General features: G+C 43.0%; 1 protein-coding gene and 1 long non-coding RNA gene across 12 annotated transcripts in view; one reads left to right on the top strand and one right to left on the bottom strand.

The window, feature by feature from the left end:
- The window catches only part of srgap1a (SLIT-ROBO Rho GTPase activating protein 1a), a 324,530-nt gene extending 309,603 nt beyond the window's left edge, over positions 1-14,927 (bottom strand). For all 11 annotated transcript variants that reach the window (XM_073058740.1, XM_073058741.1, XM_073058748.1 and 8 more), the window contains exon 1: positions 14,276-14,927. In XM_073058740.1, coding sequence (XP_072914841.1) covers positions 14,276-14,342 — 67 coding nt within the window. In that variant the 5' untranslated portion in view covers positions 14,343-14,927. The remainder of the gene's footprint in view (positions 1-14,275) is intronic.
- On the top strand, positions 14,209-20,076 carry LOC140734583 (uncharacterized). The gene is made up of 3 exons (XR_012100568.1): positions 14,209-14,265; positions 14,415-14,495; positions 19,750-20,076. It is a non-coding gene; the product is annotated as an uncharacterized lncRNA (long non-coding RNA).
- Positions 20,077-20,974: the final 898 nt, after the last annotated feature.

Genomic DNA, 20,974 nt, shown 5'->3' with positions numbered 1-20,974 from the left:
ACTTCAGGAAGGCACAGGTTAACCACTCTCCTTGCCGTGGAGAGAGTGAAGAGCACAAAGATCCTTAGTGTGGACATAATGGACAATCTAACCTGGACCCACAGCACTTCCTCACCTGTCAAGGTGGCAGCAGTGTCTACACTTTCCAAGGGGGATTGAGGTGTGCAAGGCTCTCTGCTCCCATTCGAACAACTTTCTACAGGAGCTCCATCAACAGTGCCCCGTCTGGCTGCATCATTGTCTGGTACGGAGACTGCCCAGCATTAGACAAGACCCTACACAGAGGGTAGTTAAAACCACCAAGAAGATCACCAGGGTTATTATTAGTGACATTTACCAGAAACGCTGCAGACCAAGCATTAAAGATTCCTGCCTGCCACCCACCCCACAATCTCTTTGATCCACACTCATCAGGAAGGAAGTACAGGAGCATCAGGACTAGTCCTGCCAGACTGGTAGCAGCTTCCTTCCTCAGACTCTGAGACTAACGAATACCCAGCCACCACCGATGTCTCATCACTAGGAGAGAGAGCTGTTTGCTGTACTGTTTACCTACGCCGCCATTACTGACCACATTTGTTTTAACATCTGAAATGTGGCAGCTCCTTCATAGACAGTTATGAAATAATAGTCCAATCTATTTTATCAATGGATAAACACTGGGGGATAACAACATCACTATGAACTGATAGCATCTGGAGGATGGAAAGGATGTTTACAGTACTGTTCAAAGAACAGCAGGAATGCTTTGTCTTATGTTTATCCATACATTAGAACCCTTTCAAAAATAATTCACTGTCTGTTCAATTCTTTCTGATGTCCAAGGTTGTGCTATATAAACACAATTTCTTTTTGTACTGTAATTTGCAGAGACACAAGGTTTGAGGGAATGGTCATTCAAGGGCTTCAAACCACACAACACGCACAGCTGGCAGCCCAAGCAATACATTTCCCCCAAAGCAAATTAAAGCTAAACTTTTTTAAAAAATCAATTTTGGAGCCAACTTCAAGAAGTGTCACTCTTATTAAAAGAATGAACTTGTCTTGATGAAGGATCTCAGCCCATTGCCTGGATTAGAAAACATGTCTTATGAGGAAAGATTGAGTGAGCAATCTTTCCCTCCTTGGAGGGAAGGAGGATGAGAGATGACTTGACAGAGGTGTACAAGATAAAAGGCATAGATCAGAGATAGCCAAAGACTTTTTCCCTAGGTGGAAATGGCTAATACACAGGGCTAAATTTTAAGCTGATTGGGGGCAGTATGGGAGAATGTCAGCAATAAGTTTTGATTTAACAGAGATGGTGAAGTGTGCATGGAACACACCATCAGGGTGATAGTAGACAGATACATTAGGGATATTTAAGAAACTCTTAGATTGGAAAAATGGAGAGCTGTGTAGGAGGGATGGGTTAAAAGGTTGCACATTGTGGGCCGAAGGAACGCTACAGTGATGTACTGTTCAATGCCCATGTCACCACAGAAAATGTTTGCAAAGGATTCCCACAAAAACTGCTCTATAAATCAATTTTTGTGGCTTGTTGATCAGGGTTTAGGTCCCTACACCATCTCAGCCCCACCTACACTGCCTCTGAAGGGTGCCAAGCTTGTACAAGGCTAAGCTTAGTGTCTTATTATACCACTGATTGCTCAGTGCCAAGATACCAGCTTAGATTCTGTGCTGTAACGTGAGCAAGATATTGAACTTTTCATTCCAATGTAACACTTTTGCATCTAAAATAATAAAAATCCAGTCAGACAGCTCACCTCCTGCAGAAGACAAGAGCAAAATGAAAATAGATAGATAGATAGATAGATAGATACTTTATTCATCCCCATGGGGAAATTCAACTTTTTTTCCAATGTCCCATACACTTGTTGTAGCAAAACTAATTACATACAATACTTAACTCAGTAAAAAAATATGATATGCATCTAAATCACTATCTCAAAAAGCATTAATAATAGCTTTTAAAAAGTTCTTAAGTCCTGGCGGTAGAATTGTAAAGCCTAATGGCATTGGGGAGTATTGACCTCTTCATCCTGTCTGAGGAGCATTGCATCGATAGTAATGACAAGGTCATGGGTGCAGGGTGCCAGTGATTTATCATGGGGGGGGGGGGTCCAAATGTTGCACCCCTCATTGAGTTCAAGTTTATTGTCAATTCATAAGATTATAAGACATAGGGGCAGCATTAGGCCATTCAGCCCATCAAGTCTGTTCTGTCATTTCATCGTGACTGATTTTTAATTTATTGAGATACAGCGTTGAACAAGCCCTTCTGGCCCTTCGAGCTGCGCCGGCAAGCAACTCCCAATTTAACCCTTGATGAATCACGGGTCAGACGAATCGTAATGACCAATTATCCTACCAAGCGGTACATCTCTGGATTGAGGAAGGAAACCAGAGCACCCAGAGGAAACCTAAGCAGTCACAGGGAGAACATACTAACTCCTTACAGACAGTGCTGAGAACTGAACCCAGGTAGCTGGTACTACAAAGCGCTGTGCTAACCACTACGCTACCATGCCACCCCAGAATTTATTATTCCTCTCAACACTATTTTCCTGCCTTCTCCTCATAACCTTTGACACACTTACTAATCAAGAACCTTAAATGTACCCAATGAAGCAGTCTGCACAGCAACCTGTGGCAATGAATTCCACAGATTCTCCACCCTCTGGCTCAAGAAAATTTTCCTCATTTCTGTTCTAAATGGATGTCCCTCAATTTTGAGTCTGTGCCCTCTGATCCTAGACTCCCCCACGATCTGAAACGCCCTCTCTACATCCAGTCTATCTAGGCCTTTCAATATTCAATAGCTTTCAATGAGTTCCCCTCCCCACCATTCTCCTAACAGTAAGTACAGGCCCAGAGCCAAATGCTCCTCATATGTTATTCCTCTCATTCCTGAGATTATACTCGTGAACCTCCTCTGGACCCTCTCCAATGCCGGTTCTTTTCTTAGATAAGGGGTCCAAAATTGCTCACAATACTCCAAGTGCAGTCTGACCAATGCCTTATAAAGCCTCAGCATCACATCCTTGCTCTTATATTCTAGTCATTCTGAAATGAATATTAACATTGCATTTGCCTTCCTTACCACTGACTCAACCTGCAAGTTCATCTTCAGGGAATCCTGTACAAGGACTCCCTAAATAATCTACACCTTTATTCCTTCTGCCAAAGTCCATAACCATACACTTCCCTATACTATGTCCGTCTGCCTCTTCTTTGCCCATTCTCCCAATCCAAGTTCTTCTGCAGACTCCCTGCTTCCTCAACACCACCTGCCCCCCACCTATCTTCATATCGTCCGCAAACATGGCCACAAAGCTATCAATTCCTTTATCCAAATCATTCACATCTAACGTGAAAAGAAATGGTCCCAACACCGACCCCTGCAGCACACCACCAGTCACCAGCAACCAACCAGAAACAGCGCCTTTTATTCCCACCTGCCAATCAGCCGATCTCTATCCATGTTAGCACCTTTCTTGTAATACCATGGGATCTTAACTTGTTAAGCAGCCTCATGAGTGGCACCTTGTCAAAGGCCTTCTGAAAATCCAAATAAAATACCTTTTTCTATCCTGCCTGTTATTTTCTCTATTCCAATAGATTTGCCAGGCAAGATTTCCTCTTCAGAAAACTATGCTGAGTATAGCCTATTTTATCATGTGCCTCCAAGTACCCCAAAGCCCCATCCATAAATTTCAACCGTATACACATATACCACCGAACAAACAACATTCTTCCGACCCAAAGAGCACAACACAGTACATACAACTTACACACAAGGTATAAAGCAATAACATTACTAATAAATTAACTAACAGGGTGCATTTATGTCACAGGTTAAAAGGTAACAGTATAACGCCACTGACGCTCCATATGTGGTGCCTGGGTGATGGCAAGGATTTCAGTAGTCTTATGACTGGAGGAAAAGCTGTTTCCCATCCTAACAATCCTTGTCCTAATGCTACGGTACCTCCTGCCTGATGGTAGGGTGTCAAAGAGATTGTTGGATGGATGGGATGGATCACTGACAATGCTAAGGGCCCTGCATACACAGCGCTCTTGGTATCTCAGACGAGTGGCTGAGAAAAGCAAATAGTTGAACACTTCTGAGACCATAACAGGACTGGAGTGAGACCTTGTTCTAAGGATTCTCCGTACATCCTCACCATGGAATGCGTATGTTTCCTCTAGGTCCTCTGGTTTCCTCCCACAGTCCAAAGACGTACCAGGTTGGCCACAGTAAACTGTCCCGCAATTAGGCTAGGATTAATTGGGTTTGTCAGGGGTTGCTGAGGGTGAAGGTCTGGAAAGGCCTAATCCACGCTGTGCCGTTAAATAAATAAACAAATCACTCCGTCTAAAAAGTCTGCCAACAACTTCAAGATTTCCAGATCATGGATATCCCGAAACCGATCCTTTACAGGCACTCCTCTGTTGTGTTTGACACTCCTCTATCCTGTGATCAGGGGAAACCAGAGGTCTGACATAAAAAGGCATAATTAGCCTTACTGTAAAACATATTTAAAAATGCTACAATGCAAGTCCTAATGGTATGCTAATATTAAGGTTAACAATATACTGTTATTTTGGCTAATGCAAGGGGACATAATTTTAAGGTGATTGGAGGAAAGTACAGGGAGAGGATATCGGAGGTAGGATTTTTTTTTAATACACAGATTGTGGTGGGTGCATGAAATGGAAGCCGGGGTGGCAGTAGAGGCAGTTACATTATGCACATTTAAGAAACTGTTATAGATAGGCACATGGGTGAGAGAAAAATGGAGGGCTATGTAGGAGGGAAGAATTAGATTGATCTTAAGGATAGGTTAAAAGGTTGGCACAGCATTGTAGGCCAAAGGGCCTGTACTGTGCTGTATTGTTCTGTCCCTTGTAATTTAAAACCAAACTGTTACATATTATAACTGCTTCATGCATATACATGAGACTCTGAAATATACCTATATTTTTTTCCTAAATCGCTGGCAATCTAAGGAGAATCCAATGGCATTCTACAATCAAGGCCGGCAGGGAAACTTGGGGACCAAGGCGTTGAGCCTGAGCAGGTGAGTGAGATTCCGAATGAATACATCTCCTCACTATTCACTGAAGAAAAGAATGTGAACGGCATCGAGCACAGGAGAGGTACATCGTCAATATTAAGATGGGGTGTTAGAAGCCACAGGAAGCATCTAGGTTGATACATCCCCGGGGTCAGGGGAGTGCAAGGGGAAGTTACAACTGAGGCCCTGAGGGAAATCTTTGCATCTTCACTAGGCATACGTAAATTGCTGCAGGGTAGTTGATTAGGCAGGAATAAATTGAGTAACCACAAACCAGTGAGCCTTACATCACCAGCAGGGAAATTACAACACTGAACCTTTTAACCTAATCCATAATCAATCTCACCTTTCCCTGCTACATTGCACTCTTATCATCTTGTCCCACTTGCACAGACAAAGGTCAGCCCAAGAGCAACGTACTGGAGGATCAGGGCCGGGACCGGTGCTGTTTACGCTACAACTTGGATGTGAATGTAGGAGGAACAGCAAGTGATTTGCAAATGGAAGAAAATCGGCCACATTGTGGATAGCAAGGAAGATTGTCTAAAACTACCGCAGAAAACAGATAATAGAACATGGAGTACTGAAGCACAGTAGAGGCCCTTTGGCTCACGATGCTGTGCTAACCTTTTAACCTGCTCCAAGATCCACCTAATCCTTCACACCCAGAGCCCTCCATTCTTCAAATGGAACTAATCCTGACAAGTGTGAGATGGCGCACTTTGGAAAGTCACGTAGAGATAGGACAAAGAGTAGGAACTTAACCACAGGCACCCGGCACGTTGCTTTCGTAGATCTACTTAGAATGTAAAGATTGAGAGGTTATATTGCAACTTAACAGAAACACAGGGTGCTGACCACCTGGAATATAGTGTGCCGAACTTATCACTGAAGGAGGATGTGTTTGTGTGGAGAAGCTGCAGTGAAGATCAACTAGGGTGTGGCCTGAACTGGAGGACATTAATTATGGGGAGAGAATGGATAGGCTGGAGCTGTTTTCCCTGGAGCAAAAGAGACCGAGGAGTACTGAGGAATGAACACAAGAGATTCTGCAGATGCTGGAAACCCCAGAGTAACACTCACAAAATGCTGGAGAAACTCAGCAGCACCTACGGAAAGGAATAAACAGTCAACTCTTTCGGCTGAGACCCTTTATCAGTCCTGATTGACCTCTCCACAGATGCTGCCCAACCTGCTGAGTTCTTCCAGCATTTTGTTGTAATTGAGAAAAATTTACAATGTTACCAGAGGCATAGATAGGCTAGAGTGCCTATCTTTTTCTCCTTGGGTACGGGTATCAAAAGCAACAGAGAATAAGATGAAGGCAAAAAGAAGGAGCTTACAGGACAGAACTGATGTACATTTGAAAAGACAGGAGCTGATCGGAGTAGTCAACATGGAGGAACGTTTCAATTACAACAGCAGAAAACAGCACGGGCCCTGCAGCCTATGGCGCTGTACTGACCTTTTAACCTAATCAAAATCAATCTAACCTTTCCCCTACACACAGAAATTTTCTTAGGAGGAATCGAAGATGATTGACGAAGGCAGGTTAGTTTTTGCCAACAGCAGTGATTACACCTCAAAAGCAAGCCAGTACAGAAATCTGAGAGGTGCTACTGAAAGCCAATCTCTCTTTCCTTCCAAGGTACAGATCCTGTACTAAAAAAGCCATTACTATGCAGTCTGTGTGTGGTAGCTGTTAGGTAATTGGTTAGAGGCATGCTTACATGTGTCACTTTACTTGTCATTAAGCTTTATCAGACAGGATTCCAAGTGCTACACAAGAACAATTTATATTTAACCGAGCAGTTTCGCCATTAAATTTGCTTCCAAATCAATTCAAGTTTGACGCTCAAGTTTGAATGCCCTGTAACCAGGAACAATGCACAACTTTGCATGGTTATTATTCAGCTACTTTGAAAAGCAGCATTTTCTGCCAAACAAAAAGATCATTGTCTCCCAGAATGGTTAATGTCACTCCGTGGTTAAAAAATAAAGTGCTCCAGTCAAGGCCCCAGTGGTAATAGAGGGTACAGCAGGGCCTTATGAATAATAAAAGACTGCAAATTGCAGCTATCTGTGGAAACCAATTGCAGAACAAGGCTCACATGCGCATGCTGTTCTCGAATTATATGCCAGAATTGAGCTTCACAAACTCGTTCAAAAATCCAGAACATCATCAAGGCATTTTGACAGGCAGAGACATTTCAGTTTAGAGGGGTAGGGGCAGGAAAATCCCACCACCAGAATTTGGATGGAATCTGGAAGCGCCTACCATAAGCAAGAGTGTGCATGAACAGCACTGATCCGGCTAGAACATACAACGGCCCACAAAGTTGTGCTGGCCATCTAAGGGACTAGAGTGGAGGAGGAACTGGAAAAACCCACAAGGGAGAATGAAACTGACAGTCAAACACCTGCTGGTACTTTAAAGGCTCAGTCACTCTACGAAGTACTGGCAAAATTTGATCTAATATTGGTATAACAGAAGTTGTGAGTAAACTGTGCTGGAATCAGATTTATTTCTTGCAGAAGTCATCTTTGACGTGATCTTAGACTACATTAAAAATTCAGCACAATATCCTGAGCAAAATGGCCTAAACTGTACTATTATTTTGTAGGTTCTATGATGTATGCAAATATATAAAATTACTAAAAATTTAAAACTAAATAAAAAGTGCACAAAAGAAAAAGGAAGTGGGATTCATGGTCGATTCAGAAATCTGGTGGTGGAGAAGAACCTATTGCTGAATTGTTGAGTGTGGGTCTTTAGGCTGCTGCACCTTCCCTGGTGGTAGTAATGAGAAGAGGGCATGTCCTGTGTGGTGGGGGCCCTTAGTGATGAATGCCACCTAATTGATGGACCGCTTCTTGTAGATGTCATTGACTGTGGGGTGGCTAAGTCAACAACACACTGTAGCCTCACCCCAAATGTTATCATTTTCTAGACTTTATTGAATAACTATCTTTCCCAGTGCTAACCAACCCGTGTACCATCCACTGCTCCTCATTACTCTGGGGGAAGAGGCTCAATAATGAATTGTAATCCAGACCAGTTGACAGACAGACAGACATACTTTATTGATCCCGAGGGAAATTGGGTTTCGTTAAAGTCGCATCAACCAAGAATAGTGTAGAAATATAGCAATATAAAACCATAAATAATTTAAAAATAATAAGTAAATAATGCCAAGTGGTAATTAGTCCAGGACCAGCCTATTGGCTCAGGGTGTCTGACACTCCGAGGGAGGAGTTGTAAAATGTGATGGCCACAGGTAGGAATTTCTTCCTATGATGCTCAGTGTTGTATCTCGGTGGAATGAGTCTCTGACCCATTTTACCAGCTGACAGGAGTTGGAGAGAGTCATATATTCACCCTCTCACAGAGAAAAACAACTGCTCCAGCTGATCTTGGGGACATAATGCACAAGGAATCTGCAGCATGCACCCAATTCACTCAACTCCTCAAGCAACACATCTACACACAGTTAATGGGAAGCAATTTCATTAGTTCATACCATGATTATTTTGTTTTTAAAATTATTTTTAATTGTTAGTGATGGAAGAGAGAAAAAAATTTGATAAATTACAAAAGCAGGAGATTCTGTAGATGGGTGGAGCTAAAGATGGCACCAGAGGGCAACTTCTCCCAGTTCATCAGTGAAACGGTTAAATTCTTCCTATTCTAACGTCTCTATTTTCCTTTCCAGAATTGCTGTGATTCTATTGCAATCTTTGATCCACCGCGTCATTCAAAGACTGATGCTGCTCTTGGAGCTCACCTATTGGCCATGACCAGGTCTGGCCTGAAGTCAGACACCTCCGGGACACAAATTGTCACCGGCGTCGTATACTGAAGAGTAGCGGGAGCCAGAACATTGAAGAAGCAAGTGGCCGTCGGAGGTCTCAGCACTTGGTAATCGATTTGCTGATTCTCGAGTTGGGAACTCGAAACAAAAAGCAACGTTTCAGACTGACTGTAACATCGAAATAGTGACTGTGGTCTCCCCTCTCACTGTGGCAGAAGTGATATCTGTCTCTCCCTTGTTAGTGTGAGAGAGCCTGTGGAGTGAACTGTCAGTTTTTGATGGATTGTAGACCATGGTCTCTCTTTGGGGCTTTGCTGTTGTTTTCATGGTGGGTGGTGGGAACGCTGGTGCTCTACGTGAGAACAATTCATGGGAAGGGGTGGGGGGAAGGGAAGGGTTGATGCTGCTTGTGTGTGGGAGGGGATAGAGGGCATTGGAGTTCTCATGTTTTCCTGTCATTCGTTCTTTGGGTTTTTCTTGCTTCGAGGATATCTGCAGAGAGTAAGAATTTCAGGGGGTATACTGTATACATTATCTGATATTAAATAGAACCATTGAACTATTGCTGGGAATCTTGAGCAGCACACACAAAATGCCGGAGGTAAATCAGACAGCATCTATGAGAGGAATAAACAGTTAATGTTTTGGGCCAAAACCCCTCAACAGGACTGGAAAGGAAGATGGCAAAAGTCAAAATTAGGTGGTGGTGGAGGGAGAGCAGTACAAGATGGCAGGTGAGAGGTGAGAGCAGATGGGGGGAAGGTGGATAAAGTAAGAAGCTGGGAGTGACAGGTGGAAGAGGCAGAGGGCTGAAGTCGTAATAGTCTGATAGGAGACAACAGTGGGTCATGGGAGGAGGAGGAGGAGAATGAGAGGGAGGTGATGGATGAGAGGGTAACCAGAATTCAGAGTGGAAGAAGAGAGGAGGAGGAAGAGAAAGAAACCACCGGAAGTTGAAGAAATCAGTGTTCATGGCATCAAGTTGAAGGAATTGAGGTACTCTTTCTCCTATACCTTATTATTCCGGCTTCTGCCCCCAGTCCCGATGAAGCGTCTCAGCCCAAAAAGTTGATTGTTTATTCTCTTACATAGATGCTGCCTGATTTACTAAATTTCATTAGTTCATAGGGTCATAACATGATTTTGTTTTTTTAAAATGTATTCCAATCGTTCGTGCTGGAAGTGAAAAAGCCAATAAATCACGTGTTAACCTATCCACTTACGTCAACACAAGAAATTTTGCAGGGGCTGAAAATCCATCAGGAAGGAGGTAGAGGAACCTTAGGTCCCACACTGCCAGGTCCAGGAACAGTTATTCTTCTTCAACCAACAGCTTCCCAAATCAGTGTGGATAACTTCACTACCTTACTACTGAACTGACTCCAAAACCTATAGACTCACTTTGAAAGGCTCCACAACTCATGTTCTCAGTATTATTTATTTGCTTTTTTTTGTACAATTTGTCTTCTTTTGCATTTCGGTTGTTTGACAATCTTTATATGTATATTTTTTCAGTAATTGCTTTGTATCTCTTCATACAACTGTGAATACCTGCAAGAAAATGAATCTCAGATGACCTATACATACTTTGATAATAAATTTACCTTGAACTTAGAAATTCAAAGCAACACACCCAAAATACTGGAGCAACTCAGCAGATCAAGCAGCATCTATGGAAATGGTAAACTGTCGACGTTTCGAGCTGAGACCCTTCATCAAGACTGAGAGGAAAGGGGAAGAAGCCAGAATAAGGTGGGGGGGGGGGGGAAGGAGTACAAAACAGCACCACCCAGTAACCCACCCACTAAATGTTAGCCTAATCACAGGACAACTTATAATGTCCAATTAATCTACTAAATGGAACATCCTGGGCTGCAGGAGGAAACCCATGCACTCACCGGGAGAACATAAAAACTCCTTACAGACGACACCAGGATTGAACTCTGAACTCTGGAATGCCCCGAGGCGTGACAGCGTCGCACTAACCACTATGCTACTGTGGCATCATGACGGGTGAGACCAAATGAGGGCAAAGGTTGCTGAATAATGGCTCGTCTTTTAATCACTATTACTCAGACTGTGTGGTGAAGCTGCATTGTTGGGGATGAGACTCAGCAAGGGACCACAAAGGGTTAACAGGTTCGCTGAAGGAGCATTTCTCAGAGCTAATGCAACTCTTCTTTTTTCATGAATCACATAAATGGCAGTGCAGAAAGTGTCAGTCTTACTGAAAAGTGCATTCCCAGGATATGAATCACAATTATGATTTTAAAAGCCTGCAGTACACATCCCTACTGATACATTTTCCCAGATGCCTAATTTCACAATGTGATCATCATCGTTTCCTGGAAGTTTACACCCTGGAAACAGCTAGCGTGTTTACACTGGCTCCACACGTTTATAGCTAGCTTGCAAAAACTCCCCCGCCATCTGTGCCGCTGCAGACAAGTCTGTGTAAAAGGTATTACACCCTTTGCACTGGATGACTTGAATCCAAAAGTTTGGGGGATCAAGTGGCTGCGAAGACATATGGGACATGCTCCTTTTTTGGCTGAGGCACAGAGCACAACAGCAGTGAGGTCAGCTGGGACTGCTGCACATTACAGAAAGCTCACTTAACACTTATTCAGGCTTCACCACTCATAGAAAAACTCAATGAAGAGGCAAAATTTTCTGAACAATGAGACTTACCCCAAGTATGTAAAACGATAAGAGGGCCAAGTATGGCAAATAATAAACTCCAAACTCTCTTGGCTAAGATGGCAATAACTATACTAGACAGCACAGATTCAAAATAACAGTGGTAAATTTAGAAGAAAAAAAGTTTCAACCTTTGAGTGGAAGTTGCTGTCTGAATAAAAAAATGTAAAGACTACCTTTATCTGTCTCACACATACAGAAAGCACAACCTACAGACTCACTTTCAAGGACTCTACAACTCCTGTCACCAATGTTATTAATATATTTATTAATACTTGTTTCTTTTTGCATTTGCATCATTTATCTAGTCTCTTTTGTGTAGAGTTTTTCATTGGTTCTATTGAAATTCTTTGTTCTACTGTGAATGCCTGCAAGAAAATAAATAACCTATACATACTTTGAAAATAAAATTACTTTGAAATGCGCCTTTTGCATCAAATCAGCAAGGATTGTGCTGGGTAATAAGTGCCACCACTAACCCTGACTGAAGGCAGCAAAGATGGGCTTGGTGTGCTATGAGACAGGGCTTTGGAATGTGAGAATGTAGATCAAGTTTGAATGGTATTTCAAATAATCCAACTACCCCAAATTTCAAGCATCTGTAACTGCTAAAAATGCACAGCTAGTCAGACAGCACCTGCAGAGAGGTTAAAGCAAAGTTAATGCCTCAGGCCAGCGTTAGCTCACCAGAACAAAAGGATTTCTGATGGAAAGACATTAACCTGAAACCTACAATCCTGGATTCCCTCTCCCCAGATGCTGACTGACCCATGAACAATTCCATCATTCACTATTGCTTCAATGGATAGCATAGGCAAAAGGGCATGATGGGGTCCTTCTAGACCAGGGGTTCCCAACCTCTTTTATGCCATGGAACAGTAACATCAAGCAAGGGGTCCATGGACCCCAACTTGGGAACCCTGGTTCGGGGCCATAAATCTTTTACGATTTCAACGGTGAAGAAAATAGAGTAGAGGACCAGGCAATTTCCCTAGTACTGTTTATAGTTCTGGTTACCCTGGAAAGGAAAGAGTGCAGTGAAGGTATTGCCTGGACTGAAGGTCCTGTGTTGTAATAGGGAAAGACAGGTCAGGCAAGATCTTTTTCCCCATTGGAATGAAGGAGAATGAGAAGCGATTCTATACGAGTGTTTAAAATTATGAGAGACGATGACAAGAGTGGATAGTGACTGTCTTTTCCCCAAGGTTGAGAAGTCCAAGGCTAGGGGACATAGGTTTAGGGTGAGAAGGGTTAAATTTTTAAAAGGGACCTGAGGGACAACTTTTTCATGCAGAGGGTAAGTGACCATATGGATTGCAAAGTGATGCCAGAGGAAGTGGTTGAGACAGGTACAATAGTACTTAAAAAAAATATTTGGGGAGGTATATGCAGGGGCCAAACGCTAAAAATTGGGACCAGCTGGTCTGCATGGACTGGATGGGCCGAATGGTTGGTATTCATGTTATATTACTCTAGGACTCTGCGACGATACATGGGAGGGGCCAAAAATGAACCGTCCAACTCTAAAGAGGCCGCCGTGACCTCATTACAGACTCGAAGGCAAATACTGTCCCACGTTCCGGCTCAGGCACGGTGGAGACACACGTCCTACTTCCACAGCCCAGTTCTAACCCGCTTGCAAGCGCATCTCCACAACTTTTTTTTTCGGTTTAAATGCAAAGTCAAAACGCCATAGGAAGTGAGAACTGACGCTTCTACAAGGTTGCACCAACCTCCTATCCACTCCACGATGGAAAATGGGTAGTAAAATTACTTGCAACCCTAAATGCTGCTTAAAGCTAATTTGCCTCTGGCGAGCGAAAGAGTTCTACAACTGATTCATTTGACATCGTCAATACCTACCGGTTATACTAAATATTATGGGAATTACTCTTTGTGTTGCAACTCACCACATTTTCCTAAAGTTTATCAGCCGTTACTGGCTATTTTTGGTTTGCCAGGGGTTTAGGTACATTTAAGGAATCGTTGCTGCGATTGATTCAGAAGGCTTTATGTTGGTACGGAGAGTTTCCACACACTCGGGGTCACTTCCCCAGCGCGCAGCCCGTTTGGAGCAGAAGGGTGTTCGGGTCTCCACTCCAGAGGCGCTCGGTTTCCGGCTCGCTAACTTTGGTGCCGGACCACTGCCAGACCCCAGCGGAATATGCCGGCCCCTTTTTTCCGCGCCCGTTTGTACAATCGTTTGCGGCAGGCTGCAAGCAAACGGCCCGTCGTTTGTCTTCTTTTCAGTCCATTTCCAAGAGCTTTAATCACACAGCACTTCACCTTGCACTTGTTTACGGCTCCTGTGCGCGCTTGGGGAAAGATAAGGTGGCGGAAAAATAATATTTAATTTTGAAGTTATTCTCTAAATTAACCCATGCAACAGGAGATCTGGTTTCATTCGACCCTGTTCCGACAGTGCGAGTCCTTGCCACTCGCACTATCAAGTCAAATGAAATCGATTCTCTCGTTTGTAATGCAAATCCGATACACCGACCTCGAATTTCACGAACCACTCCTTCAGGCGTCACTAGAAGACAATCGCTTGTCTGGATTTTAATGCAAATTTCATATAAAATAGGCGGAAGTGCATTACAGATATAACCATCCATTTCCACACCCTTAATCCCGCATGGGAAAAGGGAGAGGTTTTAACATCAATATTTGTGGTAATCTTACCTTTCATTTGTGTCTCATATTCGGTTACAATTTCTTTATCCTTCTTGTACCTGGTGGGAGTTGACATTTTTCCCCAGTCCTTTTTGTTTAAATCTCTCTCTTAAACCCCCTGTTCTGATGTCCTCTCTATAATTTCCAGAATTGCGTTGTCCGGGAGTGCCGTGGGCATTCAGTTGTCCGGCGGAACCGATTCCGATCCGTCACCCAAGGGAGAACACAGGTAGGTCGATGGGCGATCAGCACCGCTCCATATTCCAGGTTTTTAATAACGCAGGATAAGTTTGCAAAACATCGTTCGGATTTGGGAATAATAATCAGCAAGGCTTTTGTCAGCTGGGAATTTTGCAATGTAGCCGCTGGTAACAAATCTAACAGCGACGATAGAATGGAATCTCCCTCTTAGTCCCTTAAACCTCAGCACTGGGAGTTCAATTCACATGATCCAGCAACGCTCACTTTTTTACTATTTCATTTGTTGCAAAAACTGCACGTTTCCAACCAAAAATAACCTTCCCATATACTCGGGCCTGTGGCAAATACTGAAATGATAGTGACTTATTAGAGCCGCGCAATTCCTCTGCGCCACATTAAGAAGCCCAAAAGTTTGCCGCTGCCCTGCTGACGACTCACGCCAGCTCCAAAAGCAGGCGACTGACTCACCCTAACGCGAAAGCGGAAGCCCTTTTCCCCCCGCCTGTGATTGACGTCCGAGGCGACCAACCCCGCGTTCCATCGCCCGGGCAACGTTCGAAAATAGAACAACGTCGGAAAGGGGTGGGTGGGGCTTCGGTGTTGCCTGGTGAGGCTCGCGACTGAAGGTGGGGGCAGAGAAAGGGGACTTTAAAGCCAGACAAAAGGGGTATGAAATGCCACAGGGTTAGTGGCGGAGTGTGGGTCCACCAACTCTTTTTTTTAATCTTCAAGGAATTACTGAAACATCTGCAATCTGTGCCTGGATGATCCAGATGCATTTTCAATCATTTACTTTAAGTGTAAGTTTAAAACATATTAAAAGAAGAATCATTTGTCGAACCCAAAGGTAAATTGTTCAAGCCAACATTTGTTTCTTTGGTGCATTAAGCAATTTTGTAGAATCGTGCATTATAATCTCGGGAGTGCGTTAATCGGGGAGGTATTTAATAGCAATTTTCTCCATTAGTTATTTTCTTTGTGCAGATATGTCGGGCAAGGGGTTAAGGGCATATATCGAGGCTATATCTGTACCCATTCACTCGCTATAGCGGCGTTAGTTTTAAACAGATCTGCAGTTGCAACTCCGTGGCATTAGGCTTCAGCGATAGAAGTCTTGTCACTGCTTTCTACGCCCCTTTCATTCCCAAATGAAATGAAATTGTTTCCAAGGGTTGTGGGAGGCGTCGGCTGAGGCGCTTTGTTTGCGGAAATGCCATAGAAACAAGTTTACGATGTATTGCACTCCATGGAAATGAATACGCTATTTGTAAAATCCCTTCCAGCTGCATAATTTTGAAGAGCCGGACGATTTTACACTTAAAACCTGAAATGTTTATTTTCACTTTGGTCCTGTTGCAGTACCGAAATCTCGCAAAGCACGTTCCGATTCTCATTCTTAGTTAGGACCGGCATGTTTCCGATGCGGCCGGTCCTTGGCGCTACGGCGATCTGAAGAAACTTGCCAGAAACTACAAGGGAAGATGTACCAGATGTAGCCGTAGCTGCTGCTTTTGTGTCAGCTTCTGGTGGCCATGACAGGCCGCCAACAGAGTTAGTGGAACTCGCTGTGTAGCAACCGAAGCTAATTTCAATACCGCTGAATCATTTAACACAAATTAATACAACTCTTCCCTGCTCTTCTATCGATTAATGATATTTAAAAAATGTTTTATCTTGGTCTAGAATCGCCTTTAGTGGTGCAAGTACGCCTGGGAATACTTATGACATAGCTTGGAGATAGCCATCTCGGCCCGTCCAGTCAGCCACGACTATCACCTACTACATTAATTTTTTTTTTACACATCATTCTTTCCAGATTCTGTCACGCATCTAGACATTAGGGTCAATTACCCTACCCACCCGCCCGTCTTTGAGATGTAATTGTAAACCAGGGCAGCCCGGGTGGAAAGGCGCCAACTCCACATAGACTGCACCGGAGGGTGGGATGGATCCCCGCCGCCGGGGCTGTGAGGCAGAGTTTCTCAGTGAGCTGCACCATGCACTGTGTATACGGAACAAGACCTCACCACAAACTCATCCAATAGTCCGATTCCTCATTAGGAAAGTACAATCGATGATTAAATAGATTCACAGGCACAAGTGTGGTGTTTTAACACTCCGCCGCAGAATGCAGAACACCCAGGTATTTCATTATTTGGTGGCATTGAGAGCACAAACGATCAGTAATTTCAGCTCAGACCTCAGCACTCTTAACATCTCCATGTGTTCTGTCATTTGCATCATTACTAACATAATTAACCTTTGCTGTATATACGAATATCGTTTTATGCAATGATACCACACACAAATGTGCGTGCCTAATACTTAAAATACAGATTCAACACAGAGATTCCACAGATGCTGGAAATCCAGAGCAACGCACATAAAATGCTGGAGGAACTCAAAAGGTTAAGCAGCATCTATGGAGAGGAATATACAGTAGACAACATTTCGGGTGGAGACCTTTCATCAGGGCGGGAAAGGATGAGGACAGAAGCTGGATGAAGAAGTTGGGGCTAGGGAGGCGAGGGAGTACAAGTTGGCTGGTGATAGGTGAGACCAGATGTATTGCAGTGCACATCAAATGTCATGACACGTTCCTGTGATGTTAAACCTGATTCTGAGTGGGGTGAAAGGTCGGTGGATGAAGTGAAAAGCTGGAAGGAGACAAGAAGAAAAATGAACCTAGGGGAGAAAAGTGGACCATGGGAGGAGAAGGGGACCAGAGGGAGGTGTTGGGCAGGTGAGGGGAAGGGGGTAAGAGGGTTGCAAGAATGGGACTGGGAAAAGAAAGAATGGCAAGATAACTTGTGTAACCCCATGCAGATATGGGAACAAGTTTTATTTGTGCTTAATCTTCTTAAGAAATATATTATAAACTCTCATTTATCAATCATATATATTGGAATGGAGTAAAAGCGATATTTCCTTCTCAGAGTGAGTATCAGTGCGTCAGGTAGCAACTGTGGAGGGAAATGGACGGTCTCCGTTTCAGGTCTGGACTTCACATTCTGTAAGGATAATCTGGTTGCCGTGGTGTTTGTGTCTGTCTCCACCAAGTTAATGTTTTTAAAAAAACACTAATTGGGTGCGTGTTCCATGTGGTGCCTTGATGCTGGGTTTCGACCCGAAACAAAGACAGTTCCTCTCTCCCCACAGACACTGCTGGACCTGCTGGGTTCCTCCAGTGGATTTGTTGCTCCAAGTTGAAGCATCCACAGTTCTCCTGTCTCCTTTCCTTCTGGGCTGTGATTGGGAGGTTGGTTGCGACCCATCAAAGATTTCGGTGGTGACTCGGTTAGTCTCATTCAGGAGGCTGCTGGCTCTCTTCAGAAACAGAAACTAGACCGAGTCTGCCCATGTAGCGCTAAGACAGCGTTGTGTTCTCTGAGCTATTGTATTTCAGAGGAAGCATTAGGGTGAAACAGCAAGCATTCTTTTGAGCAACCCCTGGAACTGTTTTCAAAAGCCTATACGGTTGATAACAATTAGCAACTCTTGACAAGAAGCAAATTATCTGTTTATCTACAATGGCGCTTGTAGGAATCTGAGGCACAATTGGCCACTGCAAATAGTATTTCCAATTCACTAATGCTTTATTGGATGTAAAGTACGACACGTTGTGAAAAATCACAATTTTCTTCCTTTGATATTTTATGGGATAGAATAGATGGGCTGATAGGTCTCTTGTTACTCATGGTTCCATAAATATGTTTCATCATTCAAGTTACACTGGTTAATTTTTACAAATTGAGGGAGCTAAAACTGACAGATTGTGTTTGAGTTTCGTAAATAAATAAAATCAAAGAGAGCAAGAATAAGTTACTAATCCTTTGCACTTCCTCTGTGGCCACGATACCACCTTCGGCATTCTGTTTTCCTTTTTACTACCCCACAAAACTGCATTTTATTTACTTATTTAGAGACACAGCACAGTAAGAGGCCCAGTGGGCCCAAACCGCCCAGTTACACCCATGTGACCAATTAACCTACAAACCCGTACGCCTTTGGAAAATTGGAGGAAACTGGAGCACCCGGAGGAAACCTTTGCTGTCATGGGGAGAATGTGCAAACTCCTTCTCGACAGTGACAGAACTGGACCCAGGTCACTGGCGTTGTAATTTTACACTAACCGCTATGCTACCTTGTTCCCTAATATATATATAAATACATGGAATGATCCGTTTGGATGCTTTCAAACAAAAACTTTTCACTGTGACAATAATACACCAATACTATGATATGCCACCTTTAATATGGTAAATTTGACAAAGCAACTCACAGGAGTATTATCAGATAAAATACAATTGAAGAGATTTGGTATGTCGGCAAAGATTAGCCAACACTGTTCCCTCTAAGCTGCACGGGTGCACGGCCCTGCAGTAACTGAAATGCTCCTGCACACATAGCCTTTGTGGCTGCACAGCTGGAATAAAGACAGACATGAAAAAAGTTTATGAAATGCAAACGATTTTCTTTGCTGTACTGTATTTCATTATATCTTTCAATTAATAAATAAAATCAGAATTATGTGATTTTCACTTTTCATTTTAAATATTTATAGTATGCAGAAGATGTAAATGTCACACAGTTTTCAAGCTGCATAAAAATTTCCTGCTCAGAGCAAAAGTTGGTCCACCCAGCTGTAAACAAAATTAGAGAGAATATTGCTGGCAAATTTCTACAGATGTACATGTGAAGAGAATTCTGAATGGTGCCTTCACCATCTAGTATGGAGGCTGCAATGCACAAGATGAGAAAAAGTATCAACTAAGCCGTCTCCATCACGGGCACTAACCTTCCCACAATCGAGCAGTGCCTCAAGAAGACAGTATCCAGCATAATGGCATTCCCTCATCCCATTACAACCATCAGGGAGACTACCCACACTCAACGTTTTAGGAACAGCTTCTTCCTCTCCACCATCAGATTTCTGAATGGTCCATGAACAGACCTCGCTACTTTCCTCTCATTTTGCACTATTCATTTTTTAAAATATTTCTTATTATAATTTAGTAATTTTTACATATTACACTGTAATGCTGCCGTAAAGCAACACTTTTCACAAGTTATGTCAGTGATAATAAACTGATTCTGATTTTGATGATACACTGTGGAGGTGAAACTGGGATTGCTGACTAAGAATTTAGTATGTGCTTTAAGGTTCCCTTTGCAGGAGAGGGATCCAGGATGGAAATTCCAGCGCTTGGGAAGGGTTGCAGATGAGGGAATGATCACCTCCAGAATGATTAAGGATAATTTTATTTTACTTGTTTATTTAGAGATACAGGACTTTCTGCCTCCACGAGCCTGCACTGCACAATTACATACATGTGACCAATCAACCTACTAACCCGTGCATTTGTGGAACGTGGGAGGAAACGGAAACACCTGGAATCACGGGGAGAACATACAAACTCCTTACAGACAGCGGCAGAACTGAACCTGGGTGCTGATGCTGTGACAGTGTTACACTAACCACTACGCTTCCACGTGACAGATATAGCATGGGCAGAAAGAGTGCCGAAGGAAGTAGAGAAATATTTTCATGACATGTATTTATCACTATATACTACTTTGAAATTCAAATTTCTGGTTTCATTAAAGTTATATTTTGTAAATCAAACATTTACAATGATCCAATTTCCTTCATTCACGATTTCTCTTGACCTTAGCAGATACGAAACAGAGTGACCAATAGAAAGCTTACCCTGCCCCAGCGGGGATAATTGCCTCTCTGTTCAGAGAAGTTGTACAATGAACCAAATATTAATCTTGCAGAGCAGTAAATAGCAATTAGCAGGGAGGCGTATTCTGATGTTCTACCAAATTCCAAAGCAAAGCTATAACAGATGGATGAAATTTAATTTAAAACAGAAAGTTAAAACTGTGATAAAAGAAGAAAATATTTAAATCCTGCAATAGAAAAAACACTTTTTGTTTTTTTCTCTACATTGTTGTTTCCAGCATCTACAGTTTCTCGGACACAAAACACCACAGACCTGTGGCGTTCTTACATTACATCTGCCACTCTTCAGCGTCTCTCCTGAGCAAAATGATTTGGCCACAGTTGTATCAGCTAGTATTTCTCCCACACAACTTGGCCACATAATCTAAACTGACAGATCTATGTAGGACTTCAAAGACGATCATTGCAGGCATTCTGAGTCACACTCCCGAGTCCCAGGTGGACAGAACATAACAAAGCTGTGGATTCACCCAGTGTTTAGTCCCATGTTTAACCTACAGCAAGGCGGATTAAATAACAGTTGCCTTCTTTTTGCTACTGATGGGATATTGTTGTGCAGAATAGTAGTTACAATATAGCAACTGTGCCCATGAAAAGTAATATTTGCTCCAAATATGTTGGTGCGTTCTTATTTTTTTTATTTTGAGACACTGTGCAGTAACAGGCACTTTTGACCTAACAAGCCTGCGCCTCCCAATGTGTCCAATTAACCTACTAGCTCATATGTCTTTGGAATGTGGGAGGAAACCCATGAGTAC

The sequence above is a fragment of the Hemitrygon akajei genome, chromosome 10 (genome assembly GCF_048418815.1).
Source record: "Hemitrygon akajei chromosome 10, sHemAka1.3, whole genome shotgun sequence".
Taxonomy (NCBI): Eukaryota; Metazoa; Chordata; class Chondrichthyes; order Myliobatiformes; family Dasyatidae; genus Hemitrygon; species Hemitrygon akajei.
Note: the sequence above shows the minus strand (reverse complement) of the source record. Positions and strands in the feature narration are given on the sequence as shown.